Source organism: Chanos chanos, chromosome 5 (assembly GCF_902362185.1).
Source record: "Chanos chanos chromosome 5, fChaCha1.1, whole genome shotgun sequence".
In the NCBI taxonomy this organism is placed as follows: domain Eukaryota; kingdom Metazoa; phylum Chordata; class Actinopteri; order Gonorynchiformes; family Chanidae; genus Chanos; species Chanos chanos.
Genome location: NC_044499.1, coordinates 38952729 through 38976706, shown reverse-complemented (window position 1 = coordinate 38976706; position 23978 = coordinate 38952729). Strand labels below are relative to the sequence as shown.

The window sequence follows — 23978 nt, the reverse complement described above, 5'->3', positions numbered from 1 at the left end:
TCCTGGCCTATCTCTTGCTCCCACTCCATTCACATTCGTCTTTAACCCCTCTTTACGTTGTCTCTTTCAGTTAGAAAAGGACTGAACCAAAAATATGAAGCAGAATTGCAGCTGCTTTATTAGCTCAACACAAGCTCATCGCAAACCAATCCAGAGCTTATTAAAAATGCATTATCCTGTTTGGGCTTCCAAAAAGGAAAACTCCTGGGAGCAGTGAAAGGGCTTTGCATTGTGAAAAGCACTTCACTAAAAAACTCAGCCGGTTGATCCAGGAATAGCAGCATGGGGCGATACAGGCAGGCACACATTACATTCAACATGAGACCTCCACTCTCTCCAGTGTGTTAGCCTGACATAATCCTATTGGTTGGACGTCACAGTATTCTATCTACTCTGCTTATACGGCTGGTGAACTGTGCACAAGCAGTGAAAGCTAAAAAGACGCATATGCGTATTGTATAAAACAAACCTCAGTACCTGGGCCTCAGCCAAAACAATGACTTGATTAATGCGCAAATAGGCAATGATTTAATTCCCACCAGAGCAGAGATTGACGGTTCCAGTTGAGATGCTCTTGCATTTGAGTTTCCTCAGCTGCTGTTGCTGGTATCCACGCCAGTGCAAAGAAGGAGCACATTTCCATATCAAAGCACTCACCAGGGTGTAGCTGTGAATTTAAAGTATCTCTCTTTGGTGACGTTCAAGCACACACACACACACACACACACACACACACTGACAAGAGAAGGAGTAGGTTTTCCCTACATGCACTGATCTGAACTACTGACACCATTCCCGAAGCCTTTGAAGTACATGGTAGTGATAAATACAGATTACTGGTTCAGTTCAAAGGCAGGGTCAAGTTGTCCACAGTCATCTTCCAGACAGCACCATTATTCTCTTAAGTAAAGACTACCAGTTCTCTTCAACACATGTAATTGTAGTGCAGCTGTTGATTGATTCTTGCAAAGAGTTAGAATCACAAAGGTACCATGTAAGAAATGCCCTGGTGATGGCTTGACTCTTTCATATTTCAATTAATGTATTGTTAAGTGGAAGCTATAAGCTGTTAATAACTACAGTATATATTTCTATCGCAGCATGGATGGTTTATCGACTGACCTTTAGATTCTAACAATGGTTGCCATATGCTTTGTCTGTTCTAACACCTCAATCGTAATGGTGTTTTAATGTTGAACATTTTGTCAGTTGCACATTCCTCTTCTGATCCACATATTCTAAAGATGTCAGTCTGTGGAATCTCAAGGCTAATAATTATGACAATAGAAGGCACACAAAGCTGTAGTTAAACCACTGTGTGTTGTGGAGGTGGGGCTTGGCTTTCCGGTGGCCCTTAGCCTTGATATCCTTCACAGAGGTGATGAAAAAGGCTTTTTGATGGATTTGATTCAATGTCTGTGTAGAACCCCTTCCTGTTCGCTGTCACTGGTATGGTTCAGTCTGATCTTCGCAAGTGACATATTACCTTTGTCGCTCATTAGCTCTGAAAGACTGTCATTACCCCCACGTCACCTCACTTTCTGCTCTCTCTCTCTCTCTCTCTCTCTCTCTCTCTCTCTCTGACTCTTTGCGTCTGTCTCCCTGTCTCTGTCTCTGTCTCTGTCTCTCTGTCTCTCTCTCTCTCTCTCTCACACACACACACACTCTCACTCTCTCTTCCAGTGTCTGAGTAAAGTCATTAACCAAGGATACCAATGTGAAATGGCCAGTAGCACGCACTAAAAGGGCAATGATGCTCTTGACATTCTTCCATGGCTAACCCTCTGAACCTCAGATAATCCAATGCATTCTTCTGACATTTAATCATGATTCATGTCTATGGGGAGTAGTGCACACAGAGGGATGATAGAGCCCTCCCTCACCCCCGCTAGGTTACACTCCCCCTCTATGACAAAATAGATTGGATATTGGTTATTTGCTGTTCGATTTTTAATTTTGAGTAAAAAGGTGTTGTGGGAAATCCAGAGCTAATAAATATCTACTAACTATAGATAATCCATTTTTGACAAAGTCTTTCTATTTTTATCTGATTTTATTTGCCGTCTTTTAGACACTTGTTTCTTCATCTGGGACATAGCAACCTGGTTTTTCTGGAACATAGCAACCTGTTTTTTTGTTTTTTTGGGGGGGGGGGGTTTGTTGCTGTTTTTTTTTTTTTTCCTCCCCACAGAAATGTTAGATGAAAGAATGCCCACATGTGGAAAAAAACCTTGCTTTTTGATCTTGAATTTCAGCAACTTCTTTGAGTTGTTTTATCTATGATTCCTGGTTATGTTATTTTAACACATTGCACACCCTGCTATAGCAAATGCTGTTACAAAGTTTTGACATATTTATTATTGTTGCAGAGAGGCAATATTATAAACTAGAAGTATTTCCATTCTTTAATATCACTCAAAGGAAATCTGCACCATAAGATACAGTACATGTGACTTTCAGCTGACATTCAAATGAAATGCTGTTCAGGTCTTGAAAAAAATAAAAAAAAATTCCCTTTGTAAAATTCACAGAACACACATGTATTTAGTAATACAATAAACAATGTAAAACAAAGATCCCAAAATGCCAGTCTTATGAAAATATCTTCATATCATTATAAGACATGAAGATACCCCTTTTATTTATTTATTTATTTATTTATTTATTTATTTATTTATTTATTCCAGATTCTATTCACTTAAGTGGTAAAATTGCCAAATACTAGACCGTGAGGCTGTTATCACAGCCAAACTGGTGATCTTGAAAAAGCTCTGTATCAATGCAGTAAAAGAAAAAGAAAAACATGCAGGTTCCTGTAAACAAGCGCATTACTGTATAAAAAAAGCCATAATTCATTTTGAGGCTAAACAGTTAATTACATCTTTCTGAAAGAACTTTAAGTGGTTGGCTTCAGTGGAAATATAATCACATAGAACATCCTATTTATGGCTTTCAGCACAAATGTACAAACAGTTTGAATTATGAAAGTAAAAGCAAAATATATGCAAATAAATGATAAATGTAATACTAAATAAATACATGTAATGTAATGTTGAGTATCCCATATCTGCAATTCCTGGAACCAGAAGTGTTTCGGATTTTGGATTTTTTTTTTTTCAGATTTTGGAATACAGTCGTGTGTGGCTTAACGACGGGGATGTGTTCTGAGAAATGCGTCATTAGACGATTTCGACATTGTGCTTACACAAACCTATATGGTATAGCCTACTACACACCTAGACTATACAGTATAGCCTATTGCTCCTGGGCTACAAACCTGTACAGAGACCCGGTAAACACGAGATGTAGGAGGCTGCTGCTGGCGTAACACAACGTACTGTTTTAGAGTAAACTTTTTTTTTATAAATAGAAAGAGTACGCTTGAAAATAGCGATAAAAATATAGCATAGTAAATACATAAACCACTAATATAGTTGTTTATTATCATTATCAAGTATTATGCACTGTACATAATTGTATGTGCTATACTTTTATAGAAGGTTTCCTTTAACACCAGCATCACCACAAACACGTGAGTAATGCGTCGCGCTACGACAAATACGACGTCACTAGGCAACAGGAATTTTTCAGCTCCATTATAATCTTATGGGACCACTATTCGTATGTGTGGTCTGTCGTTAACCAAAACGTCATCATGCGGCGCATGACTGTGTTTGAATATACTTAATGAGATATCTTGGTGCCAGCCGAGCGTCAGAGCCCCACGTGGACGAATGAGGTCAGGCTTAGAATTTTTCACTTGTGGCATCATGTCGGCGCTCACATAGTTTCAAATATTGGAGCATTTCAGATTTTGGATTTTCGGATTAGGGATGCTCAACCCGTACTGTGTTCTTCTCTACCTAATCTTTTTCTCTTGGTCTTGAAAGAAAACTTGCACTTATTGCTTGTACTTTGCCCTACTGAACAGATATAATACTTAGTGCTTACTCATAGGTCTCTCACTATATTGTAGCTTGAGTTGTTTCCCCACTTGTAAGTCGCTTTGGATAAAAGCGCTGGCTAAATAAATGTAATGTAACGCAACTGACCGCTTGCTACACAGCCTTGAAACACAGCCTAATGTTTTCTGCTTGTTTTCTGTTTTCTGCTGACAGGTCATTATTATTGGAAAGGTTCAAATGAAAATATAATGAATTCTGTTTAGATGTCCTTCTTCTAGCTGTAAAAGAAATTTGTCCATTTCAAAGCTAAAAGTTTTTAGTCTATAAGAACAGCGGCCCTTTTGGTTCAAGTTCATCTCATTCTCTTAAGTTCTTCGTCTCTTTCCACCTCTCTCTCTCTCTCCTCTCTCTCTCTCTCTCTCTCTCTCTCTCTCTCTCTCTCCCTGTCTTGTAGTCTGCAGAGAGACTCATTAACTGGCCTACAGAACATGACGTTAAAAAATCTCCAGAGGCAAACCTCACATGACCATTTTCACCTCAGACATGTCTCATCACTTCAGTAATGAATGTGTGAAAAGGAATCAAATCACTGAAGGGGGTCCAATTAGTATGAATCTTTTTTTTTTCCTAAGAATTTTGCTGAGCAGGAACAAACAAAAAAACAAACAAAAACAGTGAACTTTGACTTTACTCATCAACTGTACCACTTGTGGGTTGTCATGGGGATTTTTTTTTTATTCACTCACTGCATTAACTATTTGAGTTGGTATGGATAGGCTGCTATGGTAAACATGGTTCCAGGACACATACATCGCTTACACAAATGGATTTGCAGCACAAATTATCTATGTATTTATCCATGTTGAGCTATGTATCATGCATGTACTCCATAAAGAGTAGTTATACAGTGTATAAAGAAAGACCACAGTCACCTGTCCCATTTCACATTTAAAAAAACAAAACAAAACAAAACAAAAAAAAAACACACTTTGAGTATGAGGTCTAAATGAACTGAGAGGGAACTGCAAGCAGAAAGCTTTTATCTAGATAGGAGAAATGGGCACAACTTTGAAAAGGATCAAAGTGTTTCTCATTCTGAGAGGAAAAAAAAAAAAAAATCCGCGTTCAAACGGACATTCTTTATAGTCAATACGGTGAGGTGTGGAGAGTCCGGACTGAGCCTTAAGAGCATTCCACAGGCCTTATTTCATTCTCTCCGTCAGACACTGTTTCAACCATATCAGACATTTCAATTTCAAACCATTGTCATGACCACAGCTTCACCCATACCTCCTATTTATCCCTTTTTCTCTGTCTTCCATTCAAAGCCTCTGGACTATGAGACGAAAAAAGCCTATACGTTTAAAGTGGAGGCATCCAACGCCCACCTGGATCCTCGCTTCCACAGCTTCGGCCCGTTTAAGGACACGGCGACGGTCAAGATTAACGTGCTGGATGTGGACGAGCCGCCTGTCTTTAGCAAGCCCTCCTATGTAATGGAAGTGTATGAGGACACGCCGGTGGGCATTATTATAGGAGCCGTGACCGCACAGGACCTGGATGCAGGGAGCAGCCCTGTCAGGTATGCATAAATGAAACACACACTCTCACACACAAGCACGCACACACGCACAAAGAATGATAAAGTTCAAAAATCAGAACAATGGCTTCTGATGTATGAAAGTTAAAAAAAAAAAAAAAAAAGCTTTGTTTAAAAATTTACACAGATTTTTTTGTTTTACTTTTCAAGTCTCTTTGGATTTTGCTATAAATAGACTTTAGCTCGAAGATATTGCTTTTGACATTTTGCCGCTGTTACATTCAAAGATGCACTTTATTGTGGTCCCCACAATAAAGATCCACCCTCTGTGTCCATATGTATTTGTTTTAATATGAATATTTCATTTAATAACAAAGAACAAAGTGGACTCAGGGAAAGATTTTGTTTGAGTAAAAGCTAAGCCTTCACCTTTTTACTGGGTGGGGGGGCTTTGTCTCTTGTGCTCAATTATTTACACCAACTACAGTTGACATTGTTCTTGGGAGATGCACAGTTACTCATCTCAAGACAATGGCCCCAAATGGGATTCTGTATATGAAGAAGAAAGCTTTTAAAGTATGTAAAGTCTAACCAAGGACCGCGCTTCTAACATTTTACAGTTACACAGGGAGCACTTTGCTTTCTTCAGTACTGCAGGCAAATAACTAAAACACTGTTTGATGCATTTCAATTTACGCGTTTGTTTGGTATTGTGTTGTTTTTCTTCTCTGCATTTTAAAGTTTTCACTCAGTTCCAGAGATTGGATAAAACATTAACGAAAGATCAGGAACGGAGACAGCATTCAGAAACCTGAAATGCACTGTTCTTACTTGATAAAATAACAGTTTGTTCATTTTGAACATACAAACAGTTTTTCCCATATGCGTTCATTTAGCTGTGGACAGAACTTCATTGGTATCAGAAATGGTCTGCCCTCTAACCCCTTTTTGAGAAAGACTTAGGTAAAGGCATAGGTGCAGCTAAGGTAAAGGGTCAGCCTTTGATATGGTCTCCCCTGAATTTTGATACGGCAGCATATCATATACCACTGTAGAGACTGGATCCAATTTATAAAAACTGAGATAATGTTAATGATCTTATCTAAACATGTCTTTAATCATTTTTAAAATATCTTTACTAATAACAGATGTGACATGCAACGGAAGAATCATTAAACTAATCGTATGTCAGCTGATGACCAACCAGAGTCTTTTTTTTTTTTTTTTTTCTTGCGGCATTATGTATTGTTGTACTATGTGAAATGAATCCTGGCTCGGAAAACAAACAAACAAACAAAAAAAAAACATTTCCTATCTCTTCCAACAGGTTATTCTCTCCTCTATAATCTGTATTTGCTTTTGTTTTTTGTTTTGTTTTGTTTGTTTTTTTTAGTCAATCAGCCCTCTAAATATTACTCATGATGAATAATTTGTCAGTCCGTTTTTCTTGTAAACTATAAGTTTAATGAAGTGAAATAAAAGACTTACAGTCTGTTGGTTACATGATTTCAATTCTGTTTGAACTCAGTTCTTTTTGCATCCAAGCTGCATGCATTTGTGATTAATGAAAAATAATTCTGCATGTACACATTTTTGATTATCAGCTAATTGGAAATGTGGCCAGCTTTTGGCTCTGAACAAATGCAAATTCCCACCTTTAACAGAAGAAATAAAGAGACGGTAGTGTCTCCAGGGATGAGAGTATGAAATGGAAACCTACATTCATTAAAGGCAATTTTCCGTATGAAGCGGTGGAGAGGCACTCTACCTGAATGAAGTAAAGCATTCCCAATGGACTATACTTGCTCACTCATGCAAAAAGAGCAGGACTGAATCTGTGATCACTGAAGAGAACACCAGGGGAGGACATTGTCATTAATGATTACCAAGAGATAACTCCTTAGGGTTGAGAGAGAGAGAGAGCGAGAGTGAGCGAGAGAGCGAACATGTGTCCAGCGCATTTCAAATGAGTCCAAAATGATAAAACAGGTCTTCACCTTTGTTTTAGAAGTGTCTGACAGATAGAGGGCTGATAGGAAATGTTGGGAGCTTCCATGCCTTACGCTTTAATCAGCTGGGAGAAAATCCACCTGATTCTGGCTATCACAGACAACCTGCTTGCATTGTGTGTGTACCACTGGAAATCACAATAGCTAGGGATTATTTAAAAGATTGTGTGCCAAATATACTTGTATGAGTAAACATACAATACTTAAACTCTTGTGTTAGGACTTAGTGAAATGGTGCTTGAGTAAACGAACGCTTTGCTTCAAAAAATAGTTAACACTCTACAGTTAATTATGGCGAAATAGTCCTCATATAAATGGTTGGTATGCAATCATCACATTCATTTCTCAACTTCATACAAGCCATATATCCACATGAAACTATGTCATGTCTATGAATCATGTTATTTAAATGCCCCAAAATTACTCTGATCATGATTCTCACTCACAGACAAGACAGCTGCTAGGCTTTAGAGAGCAAGTTAAAACAATGTTTACTTAAAACAGTCTTTTCAAATACTAAATGTACATGTGATTAGTTTACCATCTTTATCATCTGTATCTGTTGCTGGTGGTGGTGGCGGTGGTGGTATTGTTATTACGTTTTGTGTTTGCATATCACTAACAGATATTCCATTGACTGGAAGAGTGACCTGGACAGCTTTTTTGACATTGACCCTGTGGAGGGAACCATCTCCACTAATGAACTGCTGGACAGGGAGAGTATCTCACAGCACAACATCTCCGTGGTGGCGACTAAAGCTAGTAAGTATGACGTGAGATGAATGGCAATACGCTGTGGTGTCATGGTCTTTTAGCTTCAGTAATCTTGTTGACTGATTTAGTGCTCTTTTTCCTCAGTCAATAGCAAATTCCATTTTGTCAGGGTCATTTATGGCCTACAGTAAAGTATGATGACTCCTCCTGAATGTGTATCATAGAAGTCCTTGTCTTTATTCCATCCATGACCTCCTAAATTTAACAACTGGCCGTTTTTTCCCCCTCAAACTATAACCTTTAAGTGCTTGATAATGAAAGTCTTCTCTTTCACAGTTTGATTAGTTACTCAGACAATTGCCCACTTTGCCCATGAGCTATTGTAAGATATACAGTCATGTTATCAATGTATGTTGTGAGAAGAAAGAAACATTAAGGCACTGAATTGCAGAAACATGAAACATCAGTTTTAGACGTTCTTTCACACTAATTGCATTTATGGCTAGAAAAAAATGTGGGTCAAATTTCACCACAAACAAACCAATCCATCATCAAGTCATCAAATACTTTAAGAAGTTATCAAAGTCATTATCTTTGAAGCTTGTCAGCGCTCGTTCAAAATTACAAACGGCAGGCTCCACATTCATTAAGACAAGATGGGAAAAAGGGGTCGTTAAAAGTTAAGCTTTTATTGCCATGGAGATTGGTATTACTTGCTGTCTCTCAAGGTTGCACCACTGATATGTTAATTTTGATTCAGTGCTAATGGTAATTTGCGATGGTGAGAGGAATCTTAGCAAGGGCCAGAGTTGTTAAAGCTTACTTTTCAAACACCAGTGGGAGTTGTCAAGCCTGCGTCTAGAACTTGGTTTATCTTGGTTTATTTGTTTCATTTTTGTTCCAACCGTTTAATATTCTATCTGCATTTCCCTTAAGAAGGCTATCAAATGGAATAGTATTTATTTAATTAGACAATAGCATAGACATTGAAATTTATTCAAAGAGACATTGTTAAATTATTTGTGAGTTAATTCTACCCAACTGCATTCTACGCCCTGAGAATCACTTGGAGCTTGGTGGGATGAAGTGATTCCATAACATACTTGTTTAATTTTATTGTCTGCCCACAAAATGATAGTATGCATCTGTCTATATAAATTTAAGTCAAAGTCACTGAGAAGTAAGAATTGGTAAGTTGTGTGGTGAAAATTGATTGTATAATATCTTATGCTGATCTAGAAGAGGGAAGTCTTTGCTGTTCTAAACAGCTGTTCTAAACATCTGAACTGCTTTCTCACCTGTTTATCAAGATCACCTCATTATAGAGTCATTCTTTTCTCACACACATAGACATGCGCAGGCAGACACACACACACACACACACACACACACACACACACGCACGTGCACACACAAGCTGTTTTCACAAGATTATGGCTACACCAAAAAGTAATATTTTTCTATGCTGCATAAAACTTCCGTGTGTAGACCAGAGAGTTGCTGATCCTTCCAGTTGCAATTTGGGCCATATTTGTGTACAGTCTAAAATCTAATTCAAAACTATGTAACCTGTATGCAGCTAGCCAGAAGGCCAAACCCTATCTGTTTGAATGAAAAAAAAACAAAAAAAAAACATTTAAGGCAGTAATGCTAATATGAAATTATTTTGAAATCATTGAATGTATCACACAAATGGTTATTTTGTTGCAAGTGACTGAATTTTGGCAGAAGAAAAAAGACTTTTCATTCAGTTGTCACATCTAAAATACGTTCGACTTACAGAACTCTGTGAGACAGCACTGTAGCCACATCTAAGTCCTATTCATGGCAGCCCCAGTCCATCTTGGCGACGTCAACTGGCCAGAGATATCGTCAAACAAAGAGCCTTGAGAAATCGTTTAGTAATCTGTTGGTTTGTGACCCCCAGAGTATGATTGGCATAATATCATCTAGCTTCTACATGGATTTGGGCTAACATTATTATTAACATTTTTAGTGCGAGAGGTTAAACTCATTCAAAACTGCCTGAGCAAACTATATGACTAAACAACCGTGAATAACTTCACAGCTATAAAGGCATGACATTTCGAATATTTAGAATATTCAGACTCATTTAATTTTCATATTAAATCTGCATACATTTTGTCAGCTGTACAACTGTGTACAAAGCACCTGTTTCAAACAGTACTTTATTTATCATTACATGGCGATAATTCTGGATCTCTCCATCCGCTAATACTTACCAACAAATGTATCACATTTTAACAATGATACATCAATTTGTTTACTCGGAAATTCAAACCAGCTGACACACCAACAAATGCTGATGTCAGAGTGATAATGAACCCATATGTCAAAGATTATAATTTTTCCCCTTTGAAAATTTTAAAGTGTCCCATCATCGTGTGGATTTCATAGCTTGGGGAAAACGCTAGTGGCAGTCTGTCCTGAGCTTGTGGAAGGGATGACAATTTTCTGTTAATATGATGGATTTCTCTTCTTATCTAAAAAGGATTAGATAGTATGTTTCATTTTTCTTTGTTTTTTTCTTCTGTATTTTGTGAAGAAACTGACAACAGGAGGAGAAAAAAAGTAATTCACTTTTTTTTTTCCTTTCTCTTTCTATGTCTTTTTTTATATAATGACATTGTGACTGATACAACAGGAGCAGAGTTTTCATGCCTTTCTTTCTGTCAACAGATTTGTATTTATTTATTTATTTTGGGCATGTGGTGCGCAAAATTACTCACCCTGCAGCATACAACTGCACCCAAAAGAAGGGCACGTGTGTATGTGTTTACGAGATTGAGAGAGAAAGAGTGGCATCATCCAAAAAATCCTGAGAAATGACATTAACCCTGCATATTCTTTACCAAAAACTGGGTTAAAACCATTTCCTTCACTGACGCTTATTCCTTGTTCCCTAATTTAACCTGTGTATGTGTGCCTTCTGTGTCTTTTCAGCGTGTGTGTGTGTGTGTGTGTGTGTGTGTGTGTGTGTGTGTGTGTGTGTGTGGGTGGGTGGGTGCACGCGTGTGTATGAGTATGTGCATGCCTGCGTGCGTGTGTGTTTGCGCATGTACATGTACATGTACGCGCGTGCGTGTGTGCGTGCTTGTGTGTGTGTATGCGTCTTGGCGTGGAGGTACACTCAGCCTATATCCAGCTGTGCAAGTCTATCAGATAGAGAAAAGCACACAAACAGTATGTGAAACTCTTATGAATACTTATAAGATTCTGTCATGACCAACATTATTCAGTGGAACTATCTGACAGTGCCTTGCACTTCAAGGTTGCATGAGTCTCTGAAGAAAATGCAAAATGGAAATATGTGGTGATCCCAAAGAAGCTTGGCTTTGTTTCTCTGTTTATACTATTGCTCCATCTAGTGGAAAACAGCCAATTCAGTTCCACATAAAGAGTTTAAATATCTTGATAGTTATTAGTTATGTATGTCAAAATTTTGCTGTGTTACTAGTACCTTGAGCAAGTGATTAAATTAAGAATGCAGATTTGTTTATAAATTTGTGACTTTTTTTGACAGATTAGGATAAATGGTCTATGTCTTGAGGTGAAAGTAGAACACCATTGCTACCTCAACATACACACTGTGGTTTTGGACTGGTGCACTCTTGCAAATTCCAGAACATGCAGGAATATGTTTATGATGCCATTTTGTGTTCTTATTCCTAACATGCTTCCACAGATGTGCCGCCAACTTTCCTAGCATTTATTTTAGCAGGATTTTTATCAGTAGTTACAGTCATCTTTCATGATGACATTAAAGCAGCAATTAGTTGTCTGCTTCATGTAGAATTATTTAGTTCTAGCATTACAACCTGCTATTACTACTACTATTATGCAGTGAAAAAAGGTTGAATATCAGAAACAGAAAACTGACACACCAGTGTAACGTTACAATGCAGTGCCAGCCCTCAAATAATATGTACTCTCATACGCCACTGAGAGAGAGAGAGAGAGAGAGAGAGAGAGAGAGAGACAGAGAGAGTGAGAGAGAGAAACAGAGAGAGCGAGAGAGAGAGTAATTTCTAGCACTGTGGGGAAGATTGCTTTGCACTGTCAAGGTCACTGGTAGGTCGCGACTGTGTGCAGGACAGCTGTGTATGGGGTGGAGCAGAGCTGTCTGCACTAAGCCCTCCTCACATCCCTATTGAGCCCATAATCCATACAGTTTAGATTTGCTCTCTGAATTCACATTGTGTAGCACAGGTCCAGTACTCACAAAAGCATTCTGACATCTGTGATAAAAGAAAATGCCTCATCCCACTAGTAATTAAACAGTTCATGGTGGGACCAGCTCCCTCTCAAATCTCAATACTGTCCATGACCATGCGGTAATATTATCTGACAGCTCTTGATCAGTTATGCATTTCATAAATTATACTCTAAAGGAGCACTTTGTTTACTCTGTCCCCTAAAATATTTTCTTTTCTCTCCCTGCAGATCTCCCACTGAATTAAATATCAACTGTACAGCTATCAGAAAAGTTCTATGATTTCCAGTCCCCCACTAATTCATACTTTCACACATTTGGAGAGAACCACTGAGTGACTATAAAATTACTTGTTGTAAAATGTAATGTAATTGTTTTGTGCTTCTGTCTTAACTGTCTTAAGGGCTCATATATCTGGTATGCTTTTATAATTAGCACACTAATTTGATGAAAGGAATCTTTATTTTTATTTATTTATTTATTTATTTATTTTTTACCATACTTTGGTGCCCTCTTGACTGAGAGGTGATAGCACAGCTGTGCATCAAAAATACACATGAAATATCACCACAAGATGTCAATGTTGGATTAATCGCTACCACTGCCCATGTGTTTCTCTCATTTGTGTGGATTCCTTATAATCAATATTCAATAAGATATTTTCTGATATTTTTAGTGATCATATCAGATATTCTCTTAAAGTCTTAATAATCATTTCAGATATTTTATGACGTGTATGATGCTTGAAACCATTTTCCTTCAGTCCTTCCTAACTGATGATATATATGACACTGAACTGAAATCAGTTTAGGAGGACAAAGTGGCGATCACTGCTCATCTCTGGACTCCTCCTCCTCCTCCTCAGTGTAAAGTAGAGAAGGTAGAGAAGGCTGCAGAGAAGGCTGCGTCTGTCACTGAAGTGAATGCCCAGATGGGAGATGTAGTGTATAGTTAATTAGAGATATTGACAGAAACCTATATTTCATTTTAACATAAAGATTCTTTTGGGCCTGGAGAACAGCTATATAATATCAAGCATATTATAATCTCAGTAACATTTGTGTGGCGATATGTTTAAACTCCCCTCTGTTAGGGTTCACCAGGCAGCTAATGGAGCTGAACATGTGTCGTATTAAACGATAAACTATGTTGTTAAAAGAGTTTATGTAATTTGATTTGTGTCTTGCCAGACAACCCCGTTTTGACGAGCAGAGTGGCTGTCACTGTGCATGTGCTGGACATCAATGAGTTTCCCCCAGAGCTAGCGACTCCCTATGAAACGTTTGTGTGTGAAAATGCCAAAGTAGGACAGGTGAGTTTGGTCCTAACTGTGTACGTGTGTTTTTAAATGTACTTATATTTGTAGGGTGTATGTTGTTGTATGCTATTGTAGTTTTGTGTGTGTGTGTGTGTGTGTGTGTGTGTGTGTGTGTGTGTGTCTGTGTGTGTTTAAGTGTTTCAAAATGTACAGGATAGTGCATTGAACATTACTTATTTAGAGAACATTTCAATTCTCTGCTTCATGGCAGTGAGAAAACACCTGCACTCATTAATTAGACCCTTAGCAAACACGAGCACGCCATTAGTTTAGCAGGATATCACTACCACACCTGTGAATTCACACAGTAGGGATGTCCTGAAGTTCTTTGTTTTGTTTTGGGTTTTTTTGTTTTTTGGGGTTTTTATTTATTTATTTATTTATTTATTTTTGCTTTTTGGTTTCTTTGCCCTCTATTTACCAAGTACAGCTGAGCTTGTCAGGACTGAAAGGACACATCATAATTGAGGGAATGGAAAACCACCAAAGATCTGGACTTTTTGTGTATTGTGCATGACTATGATTAAGGCAAAGCATTGACTGTTGTGTTCTGCAAGAGGCAAAACATGTCAAAAGGCAGGTTAGAATCTCTTTTCTCTAATCTCCTGCTGTTCACTGTACAGTAAAAATTGAAAAAAAGAAAGAAAAAAAAAAAAAGACCAGTTCCTCTCCCTAACTGAGCAGCTTTTGCGAAATTCTTAGATATCATAAAATATTATTCAATAGTGGATCTCTATGTTTCAGACTTTTGGCTTTTGGTGTAAGTAAGTCTTGCTCTGGCATGATTTACAATGTGGTAATTAAAAACTAGCTGAGAAGTGCGGTTTGATGGATGCAGGGGATCTGACAAGCGTTTGTGGACAAGTGATTAATTAGTGTGTCGTTAATGGTTTTTGTGTTCCACTGCTATGGTACATCTCACAGCAGGCCTTTGGCAGGTGCTGAGCACAGCTGCTGCATGAGACAGGCATGCAAAGTTGCTGCAATCAGCGGCATGATTCCTTCTTATTATTACTGTACAGAGGCTCATACTCAAGAGACACTCAAGATAATACATTTGTGTATATATACACATATTGGAGTTTATTCTATAAGCCTGTATCGATGACAAGAATACACTTAGGCATCAGATAAAGATAACTGGATGCCATGCGTATATTTACCAAACAATTGGTATACATAGGCTACCTATATATGCCAATCCTGCACTATCACACAAATGCACACGTCCAAATCCCATGTTTGACCTGCAGTGCTAAATTGCCTAGACAGATATTGCTGAGGAAAGGCTAATTATAGTGGTCCACGCAAACAAGAAAGCATATAAAATATCCAAATTTTATATGTACTCCTAATGGTATCTCATAACTCAGAATGTTGACACTAATTGTAGCTCTGGGCCTTTTTGAAAATAGTAAGCAATATGACTCTATAACTTAATAACAAGTAAATATAGTACTGCAATTTAGAAAAATCTAAAGCAGGGGAATAAAATCCAGTCAAGGGGGTTGGAGGGGTTGGACACGTTTTAGGGCAGAGGACATAAAGCCCATGCCATCTTTGCTAACTCTACTGTATTCATCAACCCAGTCTTGGTAATATGTCCACTTGGAAAGATGTCGAAAGAACATGGCAGAACCCCCCCCAAGTGTTTGAAGGAGTCATCAGATGATAAGGCAACAGATGAAAATGACATTTTTCTTCACAGAATTTACAGAGTAAAATGTATCAATGTATGTAATCATCATCAATGTAATTTTGAAGTATTGGCCGAACTGTTCTGCAGGGCAAGTGTGCACTGCGCATGTGCACGAGTGAGCATATATATCTGCCCGACCTTAATCTAGCACTGACTACTTCCATCGTCTGTTCATTTAAAGATCATGTGCAATATCCTCTATTTTATTCTATTGTGTATGCAGTAGTACTACTAACACTACTGGACATCATGAAGTTAATTAATCAGGTTATAAATAATGCATTACCAACCCAAAACTTCAGTGGACAAAGTAATATCAATGAAGATATCAATGCATATGCTTTAAAATGTAATGGTGAAATTATTTGAGAAAATATGGACATAAAACATGCACATTCATTACTATGACTAGCACTGTGGCTTCTCTGGTATATTGAGAGCCTAATGAATGAATGCTTTATTCTATTAATCTGTTTGCAGGTGATTCAGAGTATCAGTGCTAAGGACCAGGATCTGCCACCTGCAGGTCAAAAGTTCTCCTTCAGATCCCCTCAAGAGGGGGTGAAAACCAAGAACTTTACAATTAGGGACTTTGGAAGTAAGTCATCTGACCGTCTCAGACTAGTTTTGTGTGTGTGCGTATGTGTGTGCGTGTGTGTGTGTGTGCGCGTGTGCGTGTGTGTGTGTGTGTATCTGTGTGTGTGTGTGTGTGTGTGTGTGTGTGTTGATGTGACAAAATTGTGAAGAGGTCAAATACTTTATAGTGCATCTCATTCTCTCTCTCTCATTTTCTCAACATTGTTTATTTCCCAATTTTCTCCCCAATTTGAAACGACCAGTTGTTCATATTCTCTGAGGCTTCTGCAGAATTACCCCAATACATATCACCACATTTTCTCACATTTGTGTAGTGTCATAGAGCAACATTATATGCATGAGTGGAATGAAAGTCCTTCAACAATTCCTTTAAAATAACAACAGTATAAGTAACTAACTGACCAGAAACTACCAGAGTGAGAGGGAGACTGACCATGGCCAACACAGCTGACCAGAGGAACGTATTTTATTTTAAATCATGAATACTAAACATGATATGGGCCTCTGTACTGTCAGACAGTGCCTTACCAAAGTGTACCACTGTGGTCCATTTCAGCATATTTTACACTGCAGCTTTTCTTTTTATTTATTTTCTTTTTCCTTCTATTCTGTCAGTAATGATGGCGACCACTTGTAATGCAACCCACAGAAACTCGCTGGACATTACTAACATTGTGGTCTTGTAAAGACGAAAACTGAAAATTTGCCATAATTAAAATCCAATCAATTCTGAGAAAATGATTGTAATGCATTTAAAAAATTGGATTATTGTTCATATTTGACATTGTTTAGACTGGAGCTGCACCTTGCCTCTATGTAATTGCCAGCTGATCTTTCATGCCAATCCAATTACCTTTCCACACAACAAAAGCACAGATGAGGTAAACAAAACAAACAAACAAACAAAAAAAACAAAAAAGAATGCATAAAAAGATTTTTTTGGACACTGACTTCCGTTTCAATATAGCGACCCATAAAGTATAAAGACGTTTGTTTGTTTTGTTTTTGTTTTGCTTTTGGTTTTTTGGGGGGTTTTTTGTTTGTTTTTTGGGGGTTTTTTTGTTTTGTTTTTTTTTTTTTTGTTTTGTTTTGTTTTTCAGAATTCTAAGTAGTTAACGAGGTAAACATTATTTCTATGATGGGTTTCTGTGGGCTACCATACATGTCCACTAGTTTGTTTCCTGAAACTTTAATTGTAAATGCTTTAATACTTGAAACTTTAAGGGCTTGCTGTGTAAGGCTTCTCTGCCTCTTTCTTTCTCTCTCTCGCCTGCACACACACAGGAAGAGAAAAGAGAAGAAATAACATAGAGAGAAGGGGTGTGACTGACACTTAAGAACAGCCCTGAGAAAGCAAGTTGCGAAAATAAATAAATAAATAAATAACATGCAAGGTGTTCATTAAATGTCCCCCTCTGTCAGAATGAAGCCACAGATCTGAAATGCACTCAGCTGGGCTACTGAGAGCAGGTAGAAAAGCACTCTCAAGACTGCTATCTTTGTGCAAACATAGCTTCAGACATGGTTTCTCCAACCTTCAGCACACCTGCTAGAACCCCCTGACCCAACCACATCAAGCATAGCTCTTTCAAACGTAACATGATTGGCTGTTATTTGCTGGGTGTCTCCAAAACATTAGAGAATCCAACAACTCACTTCACAACACTGAAGACTGAAGTCTGCACATAGTGATTTTGACAAACAAAACAAAACAAAACACCTGTGTTGTTGTATGTGATCTGAATTCAAAGAATTAAAATGACTTAAATTCATGAAGAGACCTACAGATCTCACTTCATGAAATAACCTTGGTTAACAGCTGCAGACACTTAATCTAAATCACAGTATCCAGTGGTTACATTTTAAATTAGATAACATGAGAAAAGATGTGAAACAAAAAAAGGTACATTAAAAATGTGCTGGGTAGGTTTTCAGTTCAGTTTTATCTGTGGTGAACAGATGGGCCAATTCAATATAAGGAAATGGCATTGATCTCGGTAATCTCAAATTGATGGTGTTTAAACACGCTCTAAATTGATGCGCTTTATCAGACTTTCCAAGTGTTCACTTCCAAGGCTTATCCTTTGCATGTAGTAGCATGCACGGTTCTTCCCTGCTGAATGCGCTACGCCCTAAGTACAGTAACCTCTATTCTTCAGCACCCTGTTACCATTACCATCTTTAGACATATACTGCACTGAATGTCACATTGATGAGTATGTGGTTGTGCGTTCAGGTAGGGAAGGGTGTGAGTGGGTAAACTAGCTGTTTAACCATTAAAAAGATTGGAAATTGACAGACTGAGCTGAAGAAGGTGAGAAGAGCTCACTGTCTGCTGCAGAGATAGGGGAGCACTTCTCAGAAAATATCTGATCAACACCTTGGCATAGATATGCTTGGTCAAGCTCTGTACAACCTCTCACCTGAAACAGATGCATGAAGGTGGGGTTTACTGTAATAATGCGTGTTCAGGAAACTGTGGGTAGGTTAAGGCTTTGCGTTGCCGTGGGGTTTCCGCCAAAACAGAGGTGAGAAGAAATGGATATTTCTGGAGGTTTAACCATAAAATTTGAATTTGTTGTCATACAGAAAACAAGTGAATCCAGTGTTATGACAGCAAATGGCTAATTAAAATAAAATAAAACCAGAATTTTCTTGTACCAGTGTGTGCAGACCAAATAATCTCTCAATAACAGACATGCTTAATTGAAAAGAACTGTTCTTCCTTGCTCTCACTGTGTGAGATAAGATGGATAAGATGTAAAGATCAGTTGTGTTCCTCTTTTACTTTGAACGATAGGATAAAACAGATACTCCACTCCATCTGAAGATATTTCAGAAGGAGTATTTCACTTCCAGCTGCTTAAAAATAATTATTCATCTATTTTTTCCCCCTTTTAGAGTGATTCTTGTTTTGTGCCATTATACCATGGTTAGTCAGCCCATTTTTCAAAAGCCTGCCTCTCATGCTACATGTAACAGGATGAGGGCTAGCGTGTGCTAACAGTGATATGTATCACTGACAGGAAATAGCACAACTAGGATTTAAACCTTAAACCCAGGTGGAAACTGAACATTTTTGGCATGAAAATCTTAACTGGGGTACCTTTTCAAAAATTCTACTGCTTTTAGGACAACTTGAAACCTTCATTTAATGCTTTCATAATTCATTCTATTCTGGCTAATTTTAGTCTATTACCCCTAAAACACTTATTTTCTTTGCTTTTTTCCCCCTCAGACAACACAGCAGGGATAGTGACACTACGTGGAGGTTTCCGCCGGCGCTCTCGGGAGCTTTATTATCTACCAGTTGTGATTGAGGACAGTGGCTACCCAGTCCAAAGCAGCACCAACACGCTGACCATTCGCGTCTGTGGCTGCGATTCGGCCGGATTCCTACTCACCTGCAACGCTGAGGCCATCTTCCTCCCTGTGGGCCTGAGTACGGGAGCACTCATTGCTATCCTGCTCTGCATCGTCATACTGCTGGGTGAGTTCCTTTAGAACCTGTGCCCCCCACATAAGGACCATACTGCTTTAATGTCAACTAAACAGGACCAGGAACCTTCACAGGAACACTTGTCTCTCACAAGCTCCAAACAGGTCTACTGATTCAAGTGATAAATACTAACCTGCTGTGTATATGCATTTGGTAGAGTGGGTCAAGTATTGATAACTGTACCACACTCTACAGTCCCTTTTAGGCTGTGGAGCAATAGCAGTACACACCAATTCTCATACACAGTAGATATTTATTATAATGCCTGAGGAAGAGCGAACAGATTAACCTTGTGCAACCCAACCAGTTTTATTACTAAGTACACTATGCAGAGCAGTGTCAGAATCCAAGGGCTGCTGGTGCACAGAGGGGTATCAGTCATCCTGTTTCTGGACACAGGACACGTTCATTGGCATGAATTGAGTGGTTTGAACAATTCGAGTCCGGGTTAATTAAATACACCAGTTAATTAGGTACTGGGATTGTTGCCATATTGGATTGGCAGTGTGGAAGATGGATGTTTCTGTGGATTTATAAGCATTTGTGAGAGAGAGACAGAAAAAGAGGGAGAGGCACTCTTGTGCCACTCATACATAAAAAAAAAAAAGAAAAGAAAAATCCCTTGCTCTCCATAGCATGTGGTCGTGGGCAGAATTACTCGCTGCTACAACTGCGCCCTCAAGGTCAGAGCCATAAAATCTCAACTCCAACGCCCTGCAGCGATAAACTCAGCCTATCTGCATAAAGGATATGGGGAAAACTTTTTATATTAGCTCATTACTATCACAATTTGCGTGTTATGGCCAGTTGTAGAGGACTTTTCAACATGATAAGGGGATATCACTTGTTTGTCTCATACTGACCCTTTGGTAATTTACCCGACATCCAGAGATATTTATTAGTTGACACTTTTTTTGTTGTTGTTGTCGTTTTGTTTTGTTTTGTTTTTTTCTGTGCCAGGAAATCAGGGTCTGGTTTAAAACATTACAGGATGTTGGATGTATTGCACATACTGCATATGTCTCCATGGTGATCATTCAGACACCTCAATATAGTCCATGCACACCTGGTCTCCTCCCTCTCTAACAGATGAAAATATTGGTATCCTTAGTTAATGTTATTATAACCACAGTGCTGTTCACATGATGTCAAATGGTGTCTAGTCACAAGTGACAAGTGACAGGGACCTATGCCACTGGGAGACACTCACTATCTTATACTTGAGCGAGGTTTGAGGTAGTATGAAGAGTGGTCTCTGTGAAAGCACTAATGCTAAAACTGACTGTGCTGAATTAAGAAATGTTTTTTGAACAGGAGTATATTTTCTGGTACTGTGCTTACTGTCAAATAAATTCATCTTTTCTTTCCTGATTCCTTACACTCATAAAAAAAAAAAAAAAAAATTGAATATATGTGCCGTGACAATTATCACAATCAAAACTCATAAATGAGTCTTTCCTTTTTATTTGCAAAATGCTCTCAGGGCATGGAATAATTTCCTTTACTCTTCCGAAGCAAAATAGTCTCATACGTAAAAAAAAAAAAAAAAAAAAAAAAAAAAAAGGCAGTGTCAGGTTGACTGTGTGTGTGTGTGTGTGTGTGTGTGTGTGTGTGTGAGAAAGAGAGAGAGAGAGAGATTTCTTTACCAGTGTCTCACAGGAACATCATTATGAGTCAATACAAACTGAAGTACCATTTCTCTTTCTTCATCATTTTGCAAAAGTGCACTGAAGAGTATTGATGAGTAATTTTAATAATCCTGATTGGCACACTTCCCTGACCATAACCTGGCTAGATCTGTGAAGAGTTGTGTGGTACAGCATTAATGTAGCCTGCTCCAACAATCCACACGAGGACTGACACCTCTCTTTCTCTCTCTCTCGCTCTCTCTCTCTCTCACACTTCTCTATCAGTCTTGCAATGCCCTTGTGAAAAAGATGTGAGGTGAGGAACACAGGTCTACCACTAAAAAATGTTGAAAAGCGACCATTCGTTATCAGCGCTCCATTTGCCTCACCATGACATAGTCCCCTATCACACTTTGGTTACACACTTGATAGGAACTTTCACACTCAGCACAGGCACTGGGAATCACAACTCTGCCTATCTCAAGTCCTACTCCACGCAACCCTAACACAGCATCACAACACCCCAGAAAAAAAAAAAAATCGACTCAGATCAAATCAATAACCAGTAGCTTCATACTTCAAGGAAGAAGTAGAAGCTAAGCGGACTCTAATGTGGATCTCTGGAGTACTCACACAACAGCACAGTGGTTAGTTATCTGTTAGGAAGATGTGATGACATCACTTGATTGTAATTAAGCTATTATCTCCTTATTATTAGACTTCATTTCTCCTCTAAATTCTACCTCTTCTTCAATACTAGAAGTGCCATGACAATGGCTTGAAAGATTGCTGATTGTGTATTAAAAGTTTTAAATGTCCTATAACTGCTTTTCAGACCTCCATGACCTTTCTTAATATTTGTGTTTCAGATTTAGTAAATTGTGGAACAGTAATCCCTATTTTTACTGTTATTACTGCCAAGCTGCATCGGTGCCTAAACATGAATTATGCTTTCTCCTGATCCATTGAAACTTATTATTCAGGCAAAAATGGCCTTCTCCTCTCAATTCATAAATATCTTGAATAAAGAAGCGCATCATTATTATTGTGTCATAAAGAAATGTAAGGGATCGAATCATTTTATTCAGAAAAAGAGTAGCTAGGCAAAAGCTAAGCTCACACTGTTGGCTGTAAATATTGACATTTTCACAAGCTCTATAAAAAGGTGTCAGGAATTATTTACAACAGTATATTCAGATGCGTCATCTATTCCTTCTGCTAACAGCTCACAAGTTTGAGGATCATTAAAGAAAATATCAGTGCTAAATTACGCCATGTTACAACCTTTTCTTTTAAGATTTTCAATCTAGTTCTTTTCACCTGTTAAAATGTGTTAAAAAAAAGACATACAAGTATGTAATCCTCTTTTCTGTCTGCCCAGCTCACTGTACTGAAGAGTTATAGAACAGGGGAGAGGTAGAAGAAATGTTGTTATCAAATGTCATATCAATGTATTTATCAGTTGTAGGCTTTAGGGACTTGTTGATGTATTTAAAAGAATAGTGAGAGTGAATGAGTGTATGATCTAAAAACACTCCAAAGATCACTCTCATCTCTCTCCATATCTTTCAAGCTTTCCCTTGAAAAGAGCATTTCCTTAACATCAAGAAAAATATTTACTGTATTGTGTTTAAAGTGTAAGTATTTGTAATATAATTATTTGTGCACATGTGAATTCACTCTCACTCTTCATCTCTATTCAGTGATTGTGGTGCTTTATGTGGGGGTCCGACGCCAGAAGAAAAAAGAGACGCTGATGACATCCAAAGAAGACATCCGTGACAATGTTATCCACTACGATGATGAAGGGGGTGGAGAGGAAGACACTCATGCCTTTGATATGGGCACATTGCGTAACCCCAAGGCCATCAAAGAGAACCTGTTCCGTCGGGACGTCAAACCCGAGGTCAGGCCGGTGCCACGGCAACCACCACCTCCAACCGCAACCTCCTCATCTCAAGACAATGCAGACGTCTGCAACTTCATACACCAGCGCCTGCAGGAGCATGACAGAGACACCTTAGCCCCGCCCTACGACTCATTGGCCACCTACGCTTATGAGGGTGAGGGCTCAGTGGCTGAAAGCCTCAGCTCCATCGAGTCTCTGCCTGGGGAGGCAGATGAAGACTATGATTACCTCAATGAATGGGGGCCTCGGTTTAAAACACTTGCAGGGATATTTGGAGAGCGCTCAGAGAGCCAATCCGATATAACCTCCTCCACAACCACAATAATGATGACTGAAAACAAACATTGATGTTTCCACATGGATTTAAAGAAAAGTGAAAATAGGTGATTTTTTTCTCTCTTTCTTTTTTATTTATTGTTTTTTTTTCCTGATTTTCTTAGCAGATGTCATTTTTTATTATTGTTATAGTTTCTTTGCTATTTCAGGGTGTTTATTATTCAATTATTCTCTAAATCAATTTTGTGTTACTTTTTGGTAGCCTCAGTCCTTCTCTGAAAACAGCAGAGGATAATGGGTTATATTAAATTAAAGAAGAAAGCCTTTCAAGTATCAGCCTTTCAATTATTTACGAGTGAATGTTGTTTTTTGGCTCTTATGTATTTGGCTTTGTTTTCCACTGCTAGAAGAAAAAAAAACAACAAAACAACAACAACAATTCCAAAAACAAAGAAGGAAAAAAGGAAAAAAAACAAACAAACAAACAAACAAAAAAAATCTCCCACACACAAACACACGGAAAATGCAAGCATATTCTTTGACATCCTTATAAAGTGCCTCAAAGGATTTTTTCCCATAGTTCTGCTTTGTTTCTTAAACTCCCATAAGCAAGAATGGCCACACTCACACATACAGACTGTAGGGGAGGG

General features: G+C 38.3%; 1 protein-coding gene across 1 annotated transcript in view; it reads left to right on the top strand.

Moving 5' to 3' along the window:
- Positions 1-23400, top strand: part of LOC115811338 (cadherin-12-like) — an 89891-nt gene extending 66491 nt beyond the window's left edge. The window contains exons 7-12 of the mRNA XM_030773495.1: positions 5234-5487; positions 8080-8216; positions 13593-13714; positions 15900-16017; positions 19255-19506; positions 22847-23400. Coding sequence (XP_030629355.1) covers positions 5234-5487; positions 8080-8216; positions 13593-13714; positions 15900-16017; positions 19255-19506; positions 22847-23400 — 1437 coding nt within the window. The remainder of the gene's footprint in view (positions 1-5233; positions 5488-8079; positions 8217-13592; positions 13715-15899; positions 16018-19254; positions 19507-22846) is intronic.
- Positions 23401-23978: the final 578 nt, after the last annotated feature.